Below are 22,977 nucleotides of genomic sequence, written 5' to 3'. Positions count from 1 at the left end.
ACAGCAACAAGTCCTGCTTTCTAACAAAGTGCTTTGATTTCTGTATGTGTCATCTCAGGAGTCATCACTCTGTCCCTATTGTCACATTTTTAATTGTGTCATACACTGCAATGCCGATGCTCATCGGACTCATACCTTGAACTTGTAAATCACTGGTATTGTTATACAATAAGATCCTGAGGAAACATTGCAGACCACAGCTAAACATTATCCACCGTACACCTGTCAGACAAAGATTTTTTTTTTTTTTAAAGAAGCAAGTACAAATTTATTGAGGGGAATAAAAGGAAACTGTAGAACTTCATTTCCATCATTTGCAGTTATCTCATTCTTTCCTATATGACTGCACACACAACTGTCTATAAACATTAATGGCAAGCACATGACAATGACTAAGTGGTCAGGAACCACCTTCACTGCCACCAAAAGCTTTTAAAATACCCCTTTTTCCTTAGTTTTGCATAATCTGCGTGGACATAAATCATCTGAAAATAGCTGTAGCCTTTAAACAAACAAAATTTAAGCTGGTGTGTATTTCCTTCTAGAAAAGGATACTACCTCATTTAACTAGTTTTCAGAACGACTTACATGAATGCCAGCAAACATTACAAAGAGGGCAGATGATGCAGTCAGCCACACTAATGGGCGTTAGGGAATTGTGCGACATAAGGAAAGCAAAAGTGCTCCAGTCAACAGTTTGCACCTAACCACAAACACCTGGATGAGAGTCTCTCAATCCTGGGAGAGGGGAAAAATAAAACAAAGAACAGAGCAGCTGTTCTACATATGCATTAGACTCAGCTTGATTTATCACAGGACACCAGGCAAAGGTAGCATCAAGAGCGTGTAAAAACAGCCAGAAACAGAACAAGGTGCTTGGCCTGTGTTGCACATGTACAAGATGGCACACACCAGCTATGAAAGATTAAAAAAAAGTACAGAACATTTTGAAAGTGCATACAGCTCACTGATGATACCTTATGGGCACCCACATCACTGGGAAAATCATCACTGGATACTAGCAGGTACCATTTCAGGTTGACACAGCCAGCCATAAACCTCTCAGTTATAACTATCTTTCATTTCTCAACTCCAGTACAAAAAACAAGTTACCATGTTTGCTATCATTATGACTGATGTGGATTTCACACATCTCTCCAAGATGGAACAAAGTGGGAAATAGTTGCATCGCTTTATGAATACTTTGCATAGTTCCATTTGATTGTTTAAGATGGATAGCTTGCTGTAGGTAAGATCAAAGAGTGGTGTAGGAGGAATGTGACAGGAAAGAAAAACTATGACCTAGATGAGGAGCATCCCAGCAAATTCCAACTACAATAGACAGGCTATTAGCAATGAAGAAGCAACCTGTCTTCAGCCAGAAATATGGCATTGCTCCTTTTCAAAAGTCAATAGTAATAATAATGATAATAAAAAGATGTGAGACAAAAAAAAAATCATACTAAAACACTGGTCTGTTAAAGGAAGGAATGAGCTGGGCCAACTAGCACACGCTTTCAGAGCACGCAGACAGCGGCCAATCCAACCTGCAAGATCTAGAGTCATCTGGCACCACAACAAAAAGTGAAAGATGCAAAAAACCTACAGAGACCCTTCCTTTGGTTAGTGTGCTATTTACTTTTGGGTGAAGAAATAAATGAATGTTTTCAGTTTTCCATGGATGAATCACTTGGCTTACCCAGTTGGGAACAAGTGCACTAGGAACAGACAGAAATGTACCTAGGCAGATGGTAAAAGTGGTCTTTGATACAATGCAAGAGCATATTAGCAGTACAGACAGCATCATAATTGTGCACTAGCAGGCACGTGCGAGACCCAGAGGCAATCCAATCAAGCAGAGCAGAGTCAGCCAGAGCCAGATAACATGGCTTAGAATTACTGCCATTGTCTGCACTAAGGCTAGATTGCACAAGCCAGGCCAACCCACAGAATGTCCTACAACCCACAGAACATCCTACAAACTGGTCAGGAACCAAACCATGGCTCCAGGCACCAACCTGAATCCTTGCATCTCTCTCCATACCAGCTGGCACGGAAATGGAAGAGCACCATTTGTACCATTTCTTACCCATTTCCAAGGAGATATAAGAAGCACACAGGTATTAACTGTCATCTTCCCTACCTGCTTGCCTTCTACAGGCAAAAACACTTTATGCAAGGACTACTTCATGCCTCCTCTGGCACAGAAGCAACATGATGACTGTTATTGAACCAACAGTATCAGTCAAACATGTCCTAGAGATCTTTAGAGTGCTTCTTAATGCAGCAAAGACTGATGATGCCCAGGACAGTCAAGGGTTTGGCCAGTTTTATTTGTTCTTTTTCCTCCCAAAATATATATGAAATTCTACTGGAATATGCTTCCTTATGTACCTCCCTTACCATGCCCTCTGCTTCTGGGCCCAAGGCCAGAACAGTTCTGCTCTCCAGATGCCAATCTTGTTTTTCTCTAGACTGGTGCTGGAATGAGCAGATCAACAAAGGACAGCAGCGGAACCCTCTTTAGTAGGAATGAAACTCAAAGCATTATGTGGCAGCAAGTTCTCTGCTCTGCCAGCAGCAACAGAAACAGAGACATGTTCTGCATAGGTAATGATTGCAGTTTATATTCACACACATTTCCAAATACTGTCCTGGTAATATGATGAACACATGCAGATCCTCTCAATGAACTATGTTTTGAAAGTTGTCTTCTCTAAACAGCTGGAATAATGCTGGTTTCCCGGTCCTCAGGCAGGCCATAAAATAAAAGACTTACTGACAACCAAAAACACAAGGGAAAAAAAAAAAAAAAAAAAAAAAACACTCTGTTGTGGTACTACACAACAGAGCCATCTTACAAACCATTCCTATCCCCATGTTGCAGAGAGATTTTCATGCTGTCAACTTAATAATGCAATAAAAGGCAGAGGAGAGCTTTAGTTATAAATATCAAAATATAAAATTCTACCCAGATAGTGCTGGGAAGATAAAGTCTCTTCTCACAGACTAGAAGTGACAGCTTTGCATTAGAAAGCAGCAGTACAGATTCAAAAGCTCCAGGAAAACCTGTACTAAAGGCACTGAAAAATCAAAGTGCAGCTGCTCTTTTTACTGTTTAAATCATTACATATTAGCAACAAATCTTGTTGTTGGCCAACAGTCAGAAATGGCATATGGCCAATAAAAGGTTCAGTGGAGTTTTCCATCTGTCACTGAAATCAGCTATGGCTCCAGCTCATACATAGTAGGTTTGGTGTCATAATTATTTGTGTACTAGACATCAACCATTCATTCTAACATAATCATTTGACTACACAATTTGCTGAATATACTGCCCAAGCAAAGCACTACATAACCATATAACTGAAATGCATGGGATACATTTATAGTACATAGTGCTAGCACTAGCGAGAGGTAAGCACATGAATAGAGGGTGGGGTCTTGCAACAATAGGTTATACAAATAGAAACACACTGAAGTATCCTCTCAATATGTAACAAAGACATTAAGAGGCAACCATGATCTTATTAAAAGTCAATACACACAGGATAGCAAGTCTGTGAGTGGCCACCGCATCTAATTTGCCCCTGCTCGGTCATTCCAAATACCAGGCATATGGATTTACTTTGCTGTCTTTACTGTCCTGCCAGCACAATAAGGCTGACAGACAAAGCTTTCTTGTTTCACTGTAGCTTCAGCAAATACCTTAATAAAAACACTGATTTTTTTTTCCATTCATTTTTAGTACTCTCAAGCAGCAATGATATTTTCCTCCCTCCCCCACAGCACTCCAGTGCTACAAATCCTGCACTGATAGGTCTTTAGGGCTGTATTTAGATCTTGATTTTCCAGACACCTGAATTTATATTTCAATCAGCCAAGAGTCACAGACTTCTTGGCCCCAGATTCCAGCACAGGCACAGGTATACTGCTATTTTCTATTTAAGTCAAGAAAAACTTGTAACATTCCCAAATGCAGTTCTTTAGCAATGGTAGGGGAAGGAAAAATAAATAAAAATGTTCCAAGTCATGCTGGAAGTCAAACCCAAAACATTTGTTTGTGCAATTTTGCAACAGTCCTTTCTCTTCCTTAAGTTTCACTGCTTCAAATCTTTTCTACAAAAGAACTAACAAATGAGTTTAGAGCTACTGGATCTGACCTGTGACTGCCTCTTAACGTTTAGAACTGTGGATGCTGGGAGCATGGTAAAGAGGGATGTAGGAATTCACTGAAACTTTTTCTAATATATAATAACTCGTTTGCGGTTTGGTCAGAGCTAGCACAAGTTCACAGCAATAAGCTGATTTGCACAGAAATGAGCTCATGACTCCAACAGATGATAGCAGTTCACAGGGACAGTTTTTTGCTGCAAATAAGGTCTTGTGCATAATGCTGTTTGGCTCTTCAGAAAAGGAAGATGAGTAGAAGCAGATTGCTTTATTTTTTAAAAGATAAATATAAATACTGACAAGGGGTTAAGTGCTCAACTCAGATATCTAAACATTACTTACCTTGATAGGTACTGGGCCCGCAGAGTACCCAGGACATTCACATGAGGCTAGCAGACATAGCAGGACCTGTTCCAGAGCTGCAGATGGAAAGCAGGTACGATAGCCTCAAATACTCAAAGGTCAAACACCTACAGTTAGAGAACAGAATTGGAGCCTAACTTGTTCAAACTCTTGCACATAGGATATCCCATTAAGCAGATCCAGTATTCAATAACTCAGGGGCAACCAAACTGAGCATTTTAAAAGTCTGTTTAAATCTGCACAATTTTCTTTATTGCTTCCATACAATTTAAAGAAATATTCAAATCAGAAAACAGACTAAAACAAAGCATTTCCAAGCAGGGCTTTTAAAGCCCTGTTTTAAAATATTTCCAATCATTTTTCCTGTTTTGAAGGTTGGAAATTTGTGCAAGCTCTCTTACCAGGAACATCAACTCACTGGACAGGCAGGAGATACAAACAGAACAAAAGTTCAAATAAGTGGTTTAGGAGGAGGCAGTTTTATACAGACCCCAGGAAGGAACTGAAGAATGTGCAGTGCATGCTGTGAAAAGTCTCCCTCGCCTTGAATTAGAAGGGTCTTCAAAACTAGGAACTATTAAACTGAGAAGAATCAAAGTGGGCACACTCAAAGGTCAATTCAAGAGAAAAAGGGAAATTAAAAAAAAAAAAAAAAAAAAAAAAAAAAAACAGACTAAACAGTTGGTTCGTGTGCTCCATGCTCCACATGCCCCAGAATCAGAACAGGCATAGAAGGTAAAGAAGAAAGAGGTAGCATCTTCCACTACCTGAAAAACAAGTTCTGGGACAGATGAATATCACCAAAAATTCTTCTACATTTGATTCATCAAAAAAAGTAGGGTCAGGCAAGATCCAAGGGAGCACAGATGCACACATTCAACTCCTCTCTAGAAGGCACTGTTTCCTCCCTCACACTGAACAGAGGACTGCATTTGGTGTCTCAGTTTTCCATAGGAAAACATAAGACACTCTCCTCGATTCTCAGAAATTTTGTATTGGCTTCAGTGGGCATAAACTCCAGAGAAGCATGATGAGATGCTATATGCTGTCCTAGCCCAGCAGCCCAAGCTCTTAAACACTACCAAATAAAAACACATTTCCAGCTAATGGAAGTGATATAATTGGAGAAAGTGTGGAGGTAGATCACAAAGCTGAAGCTGTTCACAGCTGCTTCCTCCTCAGCAGGAAATGATGTTGAAAAAAATCCATCCATTTAACTACACATTTCTCAATGTGGCAGATGAAATTCAGCAACAAAACACTAAAGAAAGGAAAACCAAAGCTTTATATTTACAATATAAAATACTCTGAACCACCTATTCTCACTCAAGGAAGAGATATCGAAGATACAAAGGTAATTCAGTGAAAGCATCAACTGAGTGCCCAGTAGCACTGGCGAGGGAACAAAAAAGCAAACAAATATTAGGAATTATAAGAAAAAGAACAGAAGATATCTTTATGCTATTCTACAAATCAACAGAATACCTACATCTTGAATATCATGTTCAGTTCTGAGCTCCCTTTCACAAAGGGAGCGATAGAAAAGGTACAAAGGCCAATAAGGATAACTAAAGGAACAAAATTACTTCTGCACACAGCACAGTTACACGCACTGTAGAAAACAGATGGCTGAGGGGGGAAATAAAACAGAAGCTGCATGTTGTGGAGAAGGATAGCAAGGAAAAACTGTTCAGTGTCTCCTGTAATGCAAGCAGAGAGGAAACAACTGCTTGGATGATGAGAGAGCAGGTTGAAAACTAACAAGGAAAGGTGTTGCTTCATGCTGCTTGTAGTCAGCCTGTGGAACTCACTGCCTCAGGGTGCTACAGATAACAACTGCTTCACATGTTCAAAAGTGAATACACAAGTTGACACAAGGAAAAAGCCTACCAGGAAAGCCTGCCAAACACAAATATACGAATCCTGGGCTGCAGGTGAAGATGAAGAGAGCAGACTGGTCACGTATCCAAACATGCCTGCCCTCCCCTTACACTGCTAGAACAGCACTACTACCATTGCCAGAAACAGGACCGGACTACACTGAGCAGAGACATGATCCACTAAGTCTGTTCTTATGTTAACAATATGTCTGCAGAAATATCTAAAGGGATGTGGGATTCTGAGACAAGGCTGTTGCATGCAGACTCACCAAACAACACCAGCTGCTGCACAAGACCGACAGCTTTCCAGCTCTTTGACTCTACCAAGCGCTTGGACCACAGAAGAAAGCAAGCTCAGTGCTTGCTCCAAATTAACTTTCTTGGCTTGTCATGGTAAGCAGAACCAGCAGCAGCAGTGGAAGAGAAGGGACAGAAGGAGAAATTTGACATTTTTTCTTCCCCCACCAGAAGGCTTTGTCTCTGCTAGCACCGAGAAATCAAAGACTTGCTCTAGCTGAGAAACCTTTTGCAATTGACAGAACCTTTAAATTTGATTCAGAAAAAAAAAGGTAAACTGAAAATTGTTCATAACAACATTTATCAGCAAACCAGTCAGCACTGAAACAGCCTTCTTGTAAAGCAGGAGCAGGACAGCAGCTGGAGACCTGGCTGCCATTTCAGTCCTCTACTTACAAAGAAAACAGCATGGAAGAAGTCATGCAAACTTGCACATACTATGTACTTCGTGGTTGTTGATTATGTTTATCAGTGATAACTGACCACAAAGAAATGATGTTTCCAGTGGTGGGGAGACAAACACATAAGCTAGCAGCATTTAAAATAGATGAGAAACTCTTGCATCATATGGAATTCAGAGTATCTGAGAATATGAGGAACAGGATGTAGCAACATGAAGATATAACAGTTATTCTATGCTGAGGGAAAACGTTTCAGCCCTATCACATCTGTACCTCTGTAGCTACAATATGCTTCTTGTGAAAGATACAGTATTATCCATATATTCTATGCTAAAAATTAAGCTATCGATATACTTACTAATTAAGGTATACTTTGTCTTAGAAGATTAAAAATGCTATGTGTTTGCATGTATAGCAATGACAGAATTCCCAGAAAATATGTAAAGTTTTAAATAACCTTCATTTCACAGTGGAGCTTTAAGCTTGCATTGTGAAGGGATAATCAGTAGTGACTCACCATCAGTTTATATGAGCTTGGAAGAAACTAAGTCCTCATACAAAAATACAAAACTGCATTTATGTTGATGAGATCTCTCATGAGAAAGCAGTGGGGGGACTGCACCAAAGCTCTCTAAAGAGACATTCTCAGAGTTTGCAAGAATTTTAAGCTTCAGTTGTCTGCGCTGCTCAGTTTGAGCAGTAATAGTTCTGTCATCTCCTTGACAGAAGCACAGAATTGATTTTGTTCCTTCATCTCATGTAGAGCTTACAGTGTTTCCAGAGGAAAGACAGGCATCTGCACACATAACTTGTGTATTAGTCTGGATATAATTTACAAGAGCTCTACCCAAAGTGTAAACTGGGAGAACCAATTTGTCAAGGAGTTCCAGCTGAATTTCAGCCAGCTGTTGTAAATTCCAGGTTCACAGAGCTATCTACCCAGACCATCTTTTTGGCATACTGCCACTTAGATATATTTTACCAGAATTATCTGCTCTTCAATTTGTTGCCCTCCCTCTTCATTGCAGAAGAGGCAACAGTCTTATGCTTTGCTGTCTAGCCAGGCTGCCACAGAGGCCCCTCCTCCAGCTCCCTGCGGGGTGTTCTCTGCTTCCCCCTTTTCCACTTGAAGGAAAAGCATACCCATGGAGCAAGCAAGCAAACTGCTCCCCCCCCCCCATCCCCCTAGCTTCACCCCTGAGGCTGCACAGGGGTGATAGGAGGAAAAGAGAATTTCAAGGAGCATATCACAACACACACAGTTAAAGTAACAAAAGGTTAGCATCACAGATACTGCACCAAAAACCAAAGGTACTTTAAAACACTCTCCTCTAGACTGATGCACAGCAACATAACCCAACATAAACAAGCAGGTGTTTTTTTTTTTTAATTTTTTTTTTTTTTTACAACACACTCTTTTACAGATCAATTTCTGAAACTCAAAAACATCCTCAAATCAACACCTATTACATTGTAAATAATGCTAGTACATTTTGATATTATCTGGTGAAACAACTTGGTAGCCTGTAAGACAGAATTAAATGTCTCGCTTCTCTGGTATGTCAATAATAATTATTTTTCTAATGCTTGTTTAGTTATAGGAATACATGAAAAGAAGCAATCACATTAGACAAAACATGATTTGATGTTTGTATACAAACGCTTACGTACTGAGAGTTTGTTTCATCTCCTGAGATATCACTGAGGTTACAGAACTTGCAGGCAATAACCATAAAAATAATATTATGATCATAAGAATAATAATTTCAATTTTTATTTATGTAGAATGTAAATTCCTAAGTACTTACTAACTCAAGGTCAGCTGAAAGTTGCCAGAGAAGCAGCAGTTTCATTAGCAATACAATGAAAAAAATAACAACAAAATTTGAACAAACCCAGGAGACTCACTAAAATCGCAGAGGCTGCGACACAAAGGCTTCATCACAGAGCTCAATCTCCAAAACAATACAAGAGAAGTACACCAAAATGATGGCAGTGGATGAAGCCAAGTCTCAAGACAGCCAGAGTGCAGAGCCAAAGTAAAAAAGCCATAGAAAACAGTCTTAAACAAGAGGGGAAGCATATACTCCAGAGTAAGTACTAGCACAAGGTTTTCTTTATAGTGCCTGTGTCAACAGAAAGGGCAGCAACAACACCGAAGGGGAAGCAAAATTCAACCTGAGAGGGACCAAAACCCCATGGTGTATAAAACTGGCAGGAGAAGAAGAGTTTAGAAATTGCAAGCAAGGAACCATTTTAGGTTTTTGGTTCTCATTTGTCCAGAGAAAAAAGACCTTGCCTTTCCTATATTTCAGGGAAAAATAAAATAAATAAATAGGTAGGAAAAAAAAAAAAAAAAAAAAAAAAAAAAAAAAAAAAAGCTTGCATCAAAGAAATACTTGAATACAGTATTTAACTCTCCCAGATGTTTTCTGGTGAATTTACCTGCCCCACTGATACAATACTGCACTAGAATAGAAGAGGAGGGCACATCTTTGGTCTATTCACAAACTGATGGAACGGTAGGGATGGAACAGAGCAGCCTCAAGTGGTCAGTGGTCATGGTGCAAAGTTACTGTTATCCATATGTCTCCCCCCATAAACTCAACATTTTTCTTTTTCTTTTTCTTTTTTTTTTTTTTTTTGGCCACCCTGCACGCAAGCTCTTTTTTCACATGCCTCCAGCATGCCTGATGTATTTGCAGAGCACCCACGATTCTCCATCTTTTTTAGACTATATGCAGCCTTCTGAGTTTCACAGCCTTAAGATGTTCTAAAGACTGGGTATATCAATATCAAACAAGAATTTATACAAAGAAGCTTCTCTACAGCATTTGAGAAGACTAATTACTGGCTAGTAACAGCCCTGCTCTGGTAGCTGTTTTGCTTCTGAAAGAGGACTGCAGTACAAATAGACTTATCCTAGCCTTTCAGATAAAGTATTCTGAAGTGATCAGTCTAGGTAGTCAACCAGCATGAGACGTCCATTTCCATGATACCAAAAGCACTGGCATTTATGATACATTCCAATTGTCTTAATGAGAACTTTTAACCAAAAGAAAACAGTTAACACATAGAGGAGAGTTCTAATGTTACTGGAGAAGACCTTTCCGACCTAAATACAAGCAAAGCTCCAAAGCAAATGAGACCCACACGACCACCAGGAATGACTTTATTTCACAGCTAACACAAAAAATATTCCACAATTATAAACCCCACTGAAGACAGCAGCTTCAGATGTCTTGCCACCCACACCTACCTCCCCTTGACTCAGTAGCCCAAATGCTTTTCATGGTCTGTCTAAGATAACCTCGTTACTCACTCAGAGACTGCAGTATAGCTGGAAGCAGCCAACAGAAAAGCTGGAAGCTTTCCGCATTTAGCTCACAGACATATCAACACTGAAGTCTAACTATGAACCACTAAAAAGCATACACTGTTCACAACTTTGCAGCTTAGGCTGAATAAAGAAATATTCACCACATGCGCAAGGCCAGAACATGAAGGCCAAAAGCTCTAGAATAAATTTGTCTCACACCAGCTTGTGTTGGCTAATATACACTATTCCTTCAAAGCTCAACTACTTTTCCTGTTTGTCACAAGGGGCTGCAAATGAGTTGTATCTTCCAGTGATCTTCAGAAGTATTCACAACAGAACATTTCACTCTTCATGTACTTCAGGGAGCTGAGGGCCAGAAATCAAAATCGTTCCCCTTTTCATTGGCCTAAAACCATGAATTAACCCACCAACCCTTCCTCAAGTCACGAGATTGCAAATATTGAATATAATACTTTGCCATGTGTTTATTTGTCTTATAGCATTGGAAGTTGAGATTCACATTTTCAAGTTTCTCTGCAAATATTTATTTCAGAGAAAGAGAAAACAAGATAGGATTCTGGTGCAGCTAACGTATATCAGGAAGCTGATGCTTTAAGAAAAGCAGCAGCCATCATGAGAGTTGGCAACTCTCAAATCACTGCTTGTGGAGAAAAGAATATTAAACGGCTATCATCAATCTATCTAGATCTAGGAAGTGAGCCATGAAATGCTGACAAAGGGGAATATTTGGTCTGACAATGACAGTGTATTTATCTTTTAAATTAAGAATAATGGAGTTATACTGAAGAAACTTATTTTAACTCTGCAACAGTAACATATCTATCTCATCACCTTAGGGTGATATCTGCACATCCCAGGTTAGAGGATTTTATTTTACCAGCTCTTTTAGAGACCACCATTTTACACAGATAGTTACTCTAGCTTCCAAAGAGTCATATGAGCAGCATGATCAGAAGAACAGGACTGTGGAAACCAACCTTCTGAACAGCTCTAGCACAGCCTCCCATCGCAGTAATCGTCCAGGCAGCCAGTTGCCTCTCCATCCTCCACTTCTGTTCTGCCAAACAAAGATAATACTGGTTTACCAAAAAAATGTTGGGGATTTTCTTGAGGATGAAAACATCTTCACTTAATTTGCTTCCCAGTACATTAGGCCTTACCACCAGGAGCATAACTGGTGTATACTTACAGAGAGCATCACATGAAAAACACAGAGCTCTATCAAGGATCACATACTGGGACAGAAACTCTACCACTAAGGTACAGCTACCAGCAAGCTGCACTCCTATGAGCTCTAGGGCTGCCTGAGTGCACTCGTTCAACCCCAGATTGGGCTAATTTTATACAGATATCAATCTAGGACTAAAATAATAGCTCACAGCTTCAGTTAGAAAAAAAAAATTGCAAGTGCACGTATAATTAAGGAAGCCAGAGAAATTCACAATTCACTCTATAGGCATACAGAAATGCTAAAGTTCTACCTCACCTGTGGAAGAAGAGTACCTGCTGCCCAGAGACAAACCAACTGATCCTGACATACATTTTCTCCCACCTGGCCCATCAGCCTGTCCATCAGACTCTAAATAGCTCACAGGTGGAGTCAGATCTCTAGACAGCCCAACCTCCTTTTGCTTTAAGTTGTAGCAAAATAAAACAGTCCTCATTTGAACAGAGGGCATTCAGATTTATAACAGTTAGTTTACATCAGAATATGGACAACAGGAAAGGAACTATGGCTGCTGTAGTTTCAGGTTACCTCTCCCTCTAAGAGCTTTGTGCTTGGGCAGCCATGGGAGACTCTGGCATAGCCCGTTAAGTGGCAGGTCATTAGTGTTAGCAACCTGAATAGCAAACCTCTGCCCTTCTCTCTCCTTCAGAAGCTCTGAAAATTTTATTTACATATTATTTTTTACTACTAAGGGCTTGGGCTTTATCTTAACAGCAGCCAAAAATGCAGCAGCACACATAAATCTGCACTGTTAGTTGACTCACCTCAGCTTTGCAGAAGGCTCTCAGACTGAAATAGCCCAGACCAAGGAGCCAGCCATGCTGAGGCCAAAACACAGTCTGGCTGTGTGTATTTTTGCACTAGGTCAAGCATGCAGATATGTAGCACATGGTTCCTCACGCTGAAAGACTTTGTTGTTTTTTTTTTTTTTTTTTTTTTTTTCCTCTATTTGTTGCTCTCTCCAGGGGTGTGCTTTGCAAGGAGGGCACGAGCATAGCAACCTCACTCACAACTTCTTGGCAAAATAAGTAGGCTTCAGTCTTCACCAAAATCAAAGCTCTTGTTTGCTTCAGCTATGCAGGGAGAGGGGGTTCCTGCAGAAAGGAATTAGAGCTTGAATGCATAGCAAAACCAGACCATAGCAAAACCTCCAAATCCTGAAATTGCTTGACTAAGCTTTCCTAATTACACAGCAAGCATTATGCTGTAGCAGAGAAGTCACTCCAATCAGAACAGCAGGTCCATGAGCAATTTAAAGCAGGAAAAAAAAAAAAAAAAAAAAAAAGCGCGTTATCAAAAAATTATCTAAATTGAAATGAAACACCAGATATTAGAAAACGTTGCTGAGATTCTAAGTAAGCGATAAGCTCGAAGGGAAGGGGCCAGGTAATGCCAAGGAAGCTGCTTACCTTGATAATGAAACCCTTTCTGTTGACCTATCTAGGGAAATGGACATTGGTAATTTAGACAAGAAAATTTGTACTGTTTTATTATGGTTGAAAGTGGGATTTGGAAGAAAATCCTATCCTTAAATCTTTCAAAACCAAAATGATTTATCTCCTCCTGCAAAGCAGGAGCAGCAGCTGCCATAACTCCACTTTGGTATATGTTTCAGAAAGAATGGATAACTTGTTCTCTAAAAAATGTTGACTGTTAAAATCATCCTTATTGTGGTAAAAAAAAAAAATAATAATAATAAAAAAAATAGGCCACTGAAGGTTCCGAAATGGGCAACAGCAATTGCGAGTGTTCATGTTCTAATGGTGGCTTCAGGATTGTTTACTCATTCCATTTTACTGCAGAAGAAAAATAACCATTTTATCACCTTATCTTCTGTATACTAGAGAGAGGCTGATCATGTGTTAGCCAAGCAACAGGGATGTAGGGAACAAGAATTTGGAAGGATTAGATGCAATGAAGCAAAACACCATTTTCAAGTTTGCCCTTGTTTTTCACAACTGTAAGCAGCGCACCTAATAAATGATTAATAGCAGCACAGGCACCTCAAAATGTCATTTTGCATAATGGGATTGAAAACATTTGTGGAGACACGTCTGTAAGAGATGTAATGGAAAACTCTTTTCTTTCAGTGTAACTGGTGGCTAGGGGGGAGTGGGGGGAATGGCTCTACAAAGCCATGTTGCTAAAAGACTGTATTTTACCATTTAATCCTCAATTATACACATGACTTCATTGTGGAAAGGTCACCAGACAAAGAATTTTAGTTAACCAGCTCTGAAACGAAGGATTGTGCAGTCGGTCTCGGCCTTGCTCTCGCTGAATAGTTTACCTAAATAGCACGAACATCTCTTCCGCCCAAGGGGGGGACAAGACCAGTACTCACACAGTCTGACAGGAATTTTGGTGGAATAGGTGGGAACAAAGAGAAATTCGCACAATAATAATAATAATAATACAGCTTCTGTCAGAACAGGCTGAATTAACCTTCCATCCAGCGGTACCCATCGGCTCCTGATGGAGTCTGAGGTGAAGCCCCCGGGCGAAGCACTCGGAGCGGGGGTGCCGGTGACCGGTTCGCGGCCGCCCTGAGGGGCCGGGCGCGACTCGGGCGGGGCGGCAGCACCCTGAGGGAGCCCGGGGCCGGGACCCCACGAGGTGCGGGGGGAGGACCGGCCCCGGCCCTCACATGACCGTCCAGTGCCCCAACCCCGGCCGCCTCCCTCCTCCCGGCGCTCAGAGCCGCTCCGGCACCGCCGAGATGCGAGCGGGCGCCGAGGGGCGATGGAGACGGCGGGTGGCGCGGACACTGCTGCTGCTGCCGCTGCTGCTGGCGGCCTGGCAGCCGCCGCCGCGGGGAGCGCGGGCCCAGCGCCCGGCCGCGGACGCAGGTAGGAGCCGGAAGCCGCCCCCTCAGGGGCTCTGCCCGCGGTCGTTGCCGCCAGTGAGCCCGCTCGCACCGCGGCGACTCCAGCGGCTCTCCTGAGGCTGCCCTGGAGCCTACGAGGCAGATACACCCCTTTTGAAAGAGCCCCACCGAAGGCAGCCCGCGCGTGGAGCACACGCCGCTCCGCTGCCTGAGAACTACGCGGCGTGGGGATGCGTAACGCCCTTGTACTCACTTTTCAGAAAACAGAACGAACTGTGTCCTCTCCTCTTCATCGGAGTTTCCTGAGGGATTTTTTACACCACAGGAGAGAAAGGATGGAGGAATCGTTATCTATTTCATAATTATACTTTACATGTTTTTGGCCGTGTCCATTGTGTGCGATGATTACTTCCTGCCTTCTCTAGAGATCATTAGTGAATGTAAGTGAACATCCTTCCTTTTTCCTCTAAAATTAAGCTCTGTGTAGGTCACTCTCTTTGAAAAGTGCCGAAGTTGGAGTGCTCTGGAGACCAAACTAAAGTTCCGAGTCTCCTTGCACAGTTAGACTTTATCAATACAACATTTAATTCGATGCAATATATCAAGGCTGTACTGAAAAATAAACTCTGATTACACTCCTCTTAAGCATTTATTTAAAATGTGCTTTCCTTATACCTGGAAGAAAATCTTAAAATTTCCTCAGGATTAACTGAACTGACAATACATGTAACTTTAGGTGAGTAGCTGTAAATCCACATTACCAGTAAAGGCAAGAGGGGGAAAAAGGGAGAAGGAAAAAATCCCAAACATTTCCTATATAAAATCATGGGAATTAACGTCCTTGCTGAAGTTTTGGTATTTTTTTCAAAGTACTGAACAAGTACTAGTATGAGCAACTGCTTACATATAAAAGGCATGACACAGAAAGGAAAGGAATATAATTACAGCAGTTCTGTGAAAACTCATTAACCTGTGGTAATTTCCCTGCGTTCAGCAGACCACAGAATTAAAAAGATGGTCTTGGCTGAGAGTTCAGCTTTTCATTGCAAAGAATTAAAAAACAAACAAACAAGCAAGCAAGCTAGGGAAACTCATCCCTGAACTGGAAAGCATTCTCCAATCACATCAGACCACTTACAGGAAATGTAAGCTTAAGCACTGCTACAGAGCTAGGTTTTTAGGTTGTTTTTGTTTGTTTGTTTTTCTGACAGTAAATGCTAGATTGTCATTCCATAGTTAGCCATACTTGCCCATCCTTAGTGCGCATACATTGATCAAAAAAGTGAGTTAAATTTCTGAAACAGACAACTTACCAGAACAAAGATCTTACTGCATTCAAGCAAGACAGGCTCATCCAAGCATTGGTTTGAATTTACCTAATATTTGTGGTATGTTAAGACACAGGAGCACAGATGTCCCTTAAAATAGACTTGACGTGAATCGTGTAGCCTTATCAAACTGTAGTCCAAGGAATCTCCCTGCAATTGTTATCCTTATGATACAATCAGATCCTACATAAGTATGCCTATTTTACATTTTAAGATCATGCCAAAATGTCTTGTACTATCAGTGCTCCATTTCTAGTATTTAATCTATTTTCTGTAATAAAGCTGGGAATAAGTTAACCCAATAAATGAGGCTACACTTTCAATACATTTTGGTCATTTCAAATAAATGCATTAACTGTATGAAAGCAAGCAAAGTTCATTCCATTGAACTGCAGGAGCTTTAAATATCACATACTAATGCATGTAATGGGTACAGACTACTGAAGTTTATTTTATTTTTTATTTTTAAAGCAATACTTTTACTCTATCCTCAGGCCTTGGCCTCTCTCAGGATGTTGCTGGAGCAACTTTTATGGCTGCTGGAAGCTCAGCTCCAGAGCTAGTCACTGCTTTTCTAGGTAAGAGACACATGCTTTGACTCCTCAGAATCTAGAATTCTTTACCTTGCCTGCTGAACTGGAACGTACCCGAGTCATTTTGCTTGCAGGAGTCTTCGTGACAAAGGGAGATATTGGCATTAGCACCATCCTCGGATCAGCAATCTATAATCTTCTTGGGATCTGTGCAGCTTGTGGGCTGCTTTCTAGCGTGGTATGTATCAACTTTGGTAGTTCCATACCTAAGAACCAGAAGGTTATCCTTTCTGTTTTGCCAACAAAAGTCAAGAGAGACTTACTATGACAACTGTCAAGTTTATTATTTAGTAGCAAAACCAGCATGTAATCTGTTTTAAGATAAGTTGCTATGAAAGTTTTTAAAAACACTAACTTGTTAAATATCATACTTAAATCATTCCTAAGAATCTTAAATTTGTACATAATATAGAAACAACATATTGATGCAGCATTTACAGCACTTAGTGAAAGTATTACAGACAAATTAAAAAAAAAAATGTGAATGAATCTGTGATCTGCAGGTTTCGAGGCTATCCTGTTGGCCGCTGTTTAGAGACTGCCTGGCATATACAATTAGTGTAGCGGCGGTCCTTGCGATGATATCTGACAGCAGAATTTACTGGTAAGAGCATGAGTAGTGTTGAGTTCATGTTGACTGGAGATTAGTGAAACAGTGCTAAAACAAAAAAAACTTCAAGTAGCCTGAACTGCCATTCACTAACAGAAACAAACATCCTGTTGGCTTTAAAAATGTAGAAAGTCACAATACTTGTAAATATTATTACCTAAACATTCAAACCCTGCATATTTATAAAGTGTGATCTGCATAGGTTTCTCTGTACAGACTTCAGGATTTCTATCATACCTGTTTTGGCATAGCAATTAGTCTTCAGAGCTTGCTTCTTTTAGAAGCTTTCCTTTAATAGCATTAACACTAAGACATGTCTTCAAAGCAGATCATGAGCTTCTGATACTAGCACTCTTCGGTCAACACTGAAACTCCTGTTGTCTCAGGACAGTCAGGTACAGTACTATATTCCTGAAGTTTCTCACTCAGAATAGCACTTTCTATACCTCTCTATAACCATCAAATGAAGACTCAATTTTGAAAACATCAGTTGTTCATTAAGTTCCCCTGGAAAACATGCAGCTATACAATGCACAGACAAGATTCCACAGGGGAGTGGAATGAATCAAACTACTGAAAGACATGGAGACATTTAAGAATTTCCATGACACTGCCCATACAAGTGCAAATAGATGCTTTTGTTTTTGCCTTTCACAATTCATGCAAGTTTTTTCTCTTCTTATGTCAGCCATTTTAATGAATTTATTTTTATATATTAATATATATTACAAGTTATGTAAAATCTTTTTTTTTTTTTTTTTCATTCTAGGTATGAAAGTGCTTCCTTATTATTAATATATGGGTGTTATATTCTGGTACTATGTTTTGACATTCAAATCAACCAATGCCTCATGAAAAGGTTCAGTCCCTGCTGTTCGTGTTTTACAAAAGCTATGGAAGAGAATGCTGAGCAGCAGCCATTGGCTGGATGGAGGGAAGATAGTGGACCTCTAATTCGTCAACAGTCAAGAACAGATAGTGGAATTTTTCAAGATGAGATGGACTATTCTCAACTTTCAACATGCTTGCATGGGCTTGATGAAATCTCTGAAGGTAGAAGTATTATTAAATTTAAACACTATATGCCTGCTTGCATCAGTTCTAATAAAGAGTATGGTTTGAGATATTATTCAGATTTTGTTCACAAAAGAATTCTAGCATAGTACTTACGTAAATCATTATTCTTCCCTGGAATATAACATTAAGTAAAATCATAGCTGTGATATTTATATTAGTTACTAGAGGAATGCTAGGGGAGTTGCTTGTGTCAGTAATAAAACATCAGTTGTTGCTGTGCACATTTGAAACTTCCCAGCAACTCAGCCTGTAAAACGCAGTATCAGCTGAAGAGCATGCTGCTTCTGTACTTATATTGTGTTCTTACGACAAATGGCCAGTTCATTATCCAAAATATGCATTATAGCAGAAGTAAAGCAACAGCTCTGATGGGGCCACAGATCATTTTTCCTCTTCACTTCAGCAAATCAGCAGATGGTACTAAATCTTGGCAAACATTTTACATAAACCTTATAGAAAAATTTTTTTCATCCACCTTGGTTCTCTCCTAGTGACATGGTAATAAAGAACATTTGATTTCAGAGTTTAGTCAAGTGTGTTACAGGTACTAATAAGACGACAGTTACAACATCACAAAGATTTTTTTTTTTTAACCTTCTTCCAGTATTTTCACAAGTAGAAGCAAATAGCATGACCGTATACTAAGGATTCAAACATAATGCTACAGTTTAAAATAGTTACTTCCTCAACAGATCATCCAAGTGTCTTCACCATGCCTGAAGCAGATATGAAGAGAATTTTGTGGGTGTTATCTCTTCCTATTATTACACTACTCTATTTGACTACACCAGATTGCAGAAGACGGTTTTGGAGGAACTGGTTCATGGTGACATTTTTAATGTCAGCAGCATGGATTTCTGCAATAACTTACGTTCTTGTATGGATGATAACGATAGCAGGTATGTACCTTAACTACTGCTGCTGTACAGAAGCAGCCAACAAAAAAAAAAAGTCACATTTTTTTCTCTGTGAAGTTTTCTTTTTTACAATTAAGTTAGTTTAGCAACACATATTTTGCTTAGGACAAACAAACAAAAAACCCTTATGTTTGACTGCTCCATTTGCCTCCTTCCATCTAATGAAAACTACTTTAGAATTCAGCTGCTTTAGACTGCTTATCATCACATGAAATAATTTGTTTACAAAGCTACAAAAAAACAGCCTATATTTAAAAGGACAGTTTCATTAAACTGCTTCACGAAGTGAAAGAATTAGGTACACAGCAATAAATTCATCAAGCTAAAGTCTGACACACACGGAAGCCACCAAGACTGGAATTAAAGGTTCAGGTGTTTGTAAAAATATCTATTATTTCTATGCCTATAGTTTTCTTGAACACTATAATAAGAGACTTGGCATTAAATGAACTGCCAAAAAAGATGCCCAAGTTTTTGTATTATTTTAACTAAAGTGTTGTATATTCATTAAACATTCTTCAGTATGCAGGTATGTGTGTATCTCTTAAAAATCCACATCATAAAGTCAAGCAGTAAAAGCACTGCTTTTAAGTGAGGGAAAGGTTGTGAAAGAGTGTAAAAACAACTTTTTAAAAACTATCTTAAAGTATTAAAAGTTTCCTCATTTCACTGTTTCTCCAGTCAGCTTAAGAAAAAAAAAAAAAAGTCTTTAAGAACAAGCAGAAAACAAACCGCTAAACAAGAAAGACATTGCACAAAGCTTGCATTTCCATATTATAACTCACCAATTCTACCTCAGTATTCTGCTAGTTCAGCATCCTAAATTGTCTTCAAATTAAATTCAATAAACGTTGACTGCAGACACAGACCCACACAAAGGTAGACCTGTGAGAAATTGCTAATAGATTTCTGGATACAACACCCACCAGGTTCACTTCGTCAAAAAATTTCCACTTGTATCTAAAATGCAAGGGTTTACTGTCTGAATGCTAGAAGCCTTTGAAACAGGATCCAAACAAAAGTTATTGCCATTCTTCTAGACAAAACACTAATTTATATGAAAGCAGGTACACTGGAGTTTCAAACAGTGTGTTAGTGTTAGTCCACGTTGAAGAGTCATCACAAGCAGCTTTGGGGTCTTTGTCCCACTACTTCTAGGTCAAATACGTTCTATTTACACATTAAAACTCTAAAAATTACACATATATATATATATTCAAGTCTAGGTTCTTTCGTGAAAGGTGACTCAAAAATATTCTATCATTGCATAAATGGCCTCTGAGAATGTGTTCTCATATGAGAATGGCCTATGAGGATGTTTTTCATAGCAGGGGACTACATTTCGATGGTCAAGAACAAACCGAATTTAGTACAGCTTTTTGTTACTAGCTAAGAAATTTTCATTACTATAGCACGATATTGCTACTGATACACAAAATTAAACAAAGGCTAGAAAAACAAGACCATTCTCTCTTTATGGTCAATTGCCAGAAAAAAAAAAAAAAAAAAAAAAAAAAAAAAACTACATTTTAACTAGAAGATTAATCTATCTTAAAAAAAAAAAAAAATGATTCACCTGAGTTTAGATTCTATCATAACATTCAGAGGGCTAGAAACTACTGCTGGGTGCGTAACGTTGCTTCATTCATGTTTCACTTTCATTTGCTTGGATTAGTTTACAAAAGCTGATCGTGTTGGTCCATCCATCCTACAAATCTCTTACATTAGGAGTCATGAAAAACAAAATACCAGTAAAAAGCTTACAACAGGATCACATTAGTCCCTTTGAACAGAAAATAAGTTTCAAACATAAATTTACTGGGCTGATCTATACTAAGCTGGTATGTACTAGGCAATCATTGCTTACAGCATACCGCCTCTTATTTTAAGAAAACTGTGCTTATTGGTGTAAGCAAGAATTCAGATTTCAACAAAAAAAAAAAAGTGTACATAGAACTAAAGGCAGCTAAAACAGTTTTGAAGACCTGAATTGCTGTATTTTAAGTGAAAAACTAATACTCTTTCAGCAAATACGGTACTAAAAACAGGGGTGAGGGGTAGGCTGCTGTTTTAATAACCATTTAAAACTATTCTTAATTTAAAGTGTTTACCTAAAAAAATCATGCTTCTAAAGCATTACTCATACTTAAGTTATTTAACAATTCTTCATTATGCTTCTTCCAAATTCAGCAAAAGAACTGAAAAACTGCAGCTTTCTAATTGGAACGAAGTGTGTAAGTCATGTAGTTGAGATAGTGTTGCAGTAACGATTTTAATGACCCTCCTCCCTATGAAACTCATGCTTTTTTCTCTCCCTTTAAAGAGTGAATGTTTTATTATAAGAGTTATTGCTCCAAAACATGTTCAAGTGCTAATGATGAAGTGCTCAAAATCAAAAATGTTAGGTAATCAAACTTCTGCTGTGTCTGAAAGAGCAATTCATAATTCATACCATTTTGAACAGTAGAGACCTTCCTCGCAATTCTCTGAGAAATTTGTAAAATAAGATGGTTCCTGTATCACAGTTCCTTTTTATGCGACTGAAGAACAAGAACAGGATGACATTCCTTTGTTCTTGTTTTTAAATAGTTCATGGTTCAGTCACTTTATATTTAGTCACATTAAGCTAGTGAGCAGATTCCTCTTGGAATTATTGTATGATTACCAGTCTTTTCTCCAGCAAGAAAAGTCCAAATAATTTTTTTGGATGAAACAAGCTAAAACTATACTTGTGTTTTCTACCATTATTTACCAACTACAGGTGAAACACTGGGAATTCCAGAGTCAGTAATGGGTCTCACGTTACTTGCAGCAGGAACAAGCTTACCAGATACAGTTGCAAGTGTGCTGGTGGCTCGAAAAGGTAAAGCTTTTGGGATTCAGGCTCATTTCAATAGGTATGTTTAAAAGGTATTATGGAAAAAAAATAACATTTTTGGAAATTCAAGGAGTGACTTTAATTTTTTTGCTCCAGATTCTAGATTTTAGTTTGCTACTAATAAATAAGATAGCTTAAAATAAGATAGCTTACCCAAAGCAGCTGTGGTTCAGACATTTTAAACCTCTCTAAGTATTCTAGATTGGTTTGATTTGCTGTTAAGCACATGTTAACAGTTTTACTGCAAAACACAACCATAGGTCTTGGTATTTTAAACATAACTGTGGATTTTAGAATAACCTGTCTAGCTTATTTTAAGTGCAACTTTGCAGATGCTGGTGATTTAGGGAGACATTTTTATGTTTGTGGTAACCAAAACTATGGTCTGTGGAATCGTATCTATAGTTCTTAGAACAAAAAGGCTGAAAATGGTGTTTTACGAGACGTTGAGGACCTCCAAAACAGTTTGGCAATTTTATACTGCACAACTAAGCGGGCTTATTTGTATTTCTTGTTTTACAGGAAATGGAGATATGGCTATGTCTAACATTGTAGGATCCAACGTATTCGATATGCTCTGTTTGGGAATACCCTGGTTTATAAAAACTGCCTTCATAAATACATCAGGACCCATAGAAGTGAACAGCAGTGGTTTGACATACACAGCCATTTCTCTCATCTGTTCAGTTGTTTTTATTTTTCTGGCAATTCACCTGAATGGCTGGAAAATAGATAAAAAATTAGGAGCAATTTGTCTTGTACTGTACTTCGTATTTACCGTATTATCAATTTTATATGAACTTGGCATCATAGGGAACAATCCTACAAGAGTCTGTGGTAACTAGTTTTAACCAGTGATTATACTGATGAAAAAATAAAAGCAGAAGAGAAAGATCAGTTTCTTCATTTAGTCAAATTAAAAATAAAAATAAAAAAAATCCAAAACTCCCATTGGGCTCTAAATCTTATTTACAGAACTAAGTCATGGCATTAAAGTAATATTAAGTAGAACAGAAACATCACAGCCTAATTGGAGCCCTTTCCTTTAGAGTCAAGAATTACAGT

At 39.0% G+C, this 22,977-nt stretch overlaps 1 protein-coding gene and 1 long non-coding RNA gene across 11 annotated transcripts in view; one reads left to right on the top strand and one right to left on the bottom strand.

Moving 5' to 3' along the window:
* Positions 1-16,621, bottom strand: part of LOC118172254 — a 163,361-nt gene extending 146,740 nt beyond the window's left edge. For 7 of the 10 annotated variants that reach the window (XR_004753613.1, XR_004753609.1, XR_004753608.1 and 4 more), the window contains exons 1-4: positions 14,763-14,900; positions 11,432-12,776; positions 4,516-4,643; positions 1,640-1,740 (exon numbers count right to left, since the gene is read on the bottom strand). This is a non-coding gene — a long non-coding RNA (uncharacterized LOC118172254). Of the gene's footprint in view, positions 1-1,639; positions 1,741-4,515; positions 4,644-11,431; positions 12,777-14,762; positions 14,931-16,460 lie in introns of those variants that run through there. The other 3 variants (XR_004753616.1, XR_004753614.1, XR_004753617.1) reach the window with 3 other exon arrangements.
* Positions 14,178-22,884, top strand: SLC24A5 (solute carrier family 24 member 5). Its single transcript, XM_035336055.1, has 9 exons — positions 14,178-14,531; positions 14,770-14,949; positions 16,332-16,415; positions 16,505-16,608; positions 16,934-17,034; positions 17,810-18,093; positions 18,810-19,016; positions 21,796-21,897; positions 22,435-22,884. Exons 1-9 carry the CDS (start codon positions 14,330-14,332, stop codon positions 22,755-22,757), a joined length of 1,587 nt encoding a protein of 528 aa, XP_035191946.1. The 5' UTR covers positions 14,178-14,329; the 3' UTR covers positions 22,758-22,884.
* The last annotated feature ends 93 nt before the right edge of the window (positions 22,885-22,977 follow it).

The sequence above is a fragment of the Oxyura jamaicensis genome, chromosome 10 (genome assembly GCF_011077185.1).
Source record: "Oxyura jamaicensis isolate SHBP4307 breed ruddy duck chromosome 10, BPBGC_Ojam_1.0, whole genome shotgun sequence".
Classification (NCBI taxonomy): Eukaryota; Metazoa; Chordata; class Aves; order Anseriformes; family Anatidae; genus Oxyura; species Oxyura jamaicensis.
This window is presented reverse-complemented; position numbering and strand designations above follow the sequence as displayed.

Excerpts from the sequence above, each read along its gene's own strand:
- SLC24A5 (XM_035336055.1), top strand. The coding sequence starts at position 14,330 with ATGACCGTCCAGTGCCCCAACCCCGGCCGCCTCCCTCCTCCCGGCGCT. Across the intron at positions 14,532-14,769 it reads GCGCCCGGCCGCGGACGCAG|AAAACAGAACGAACTGTGTC; the intron begins GTAGGAGCCGGA and ends CTCACTTTTCAG. Across the intron at positions 16,416-16,504 it reads GCTAGTCACTGCTTTTCTAG|GAGTCTTCGTGACAAAGGGA; the intron begins GTAAGAGACACA and ends TTTTGCTTGCAG.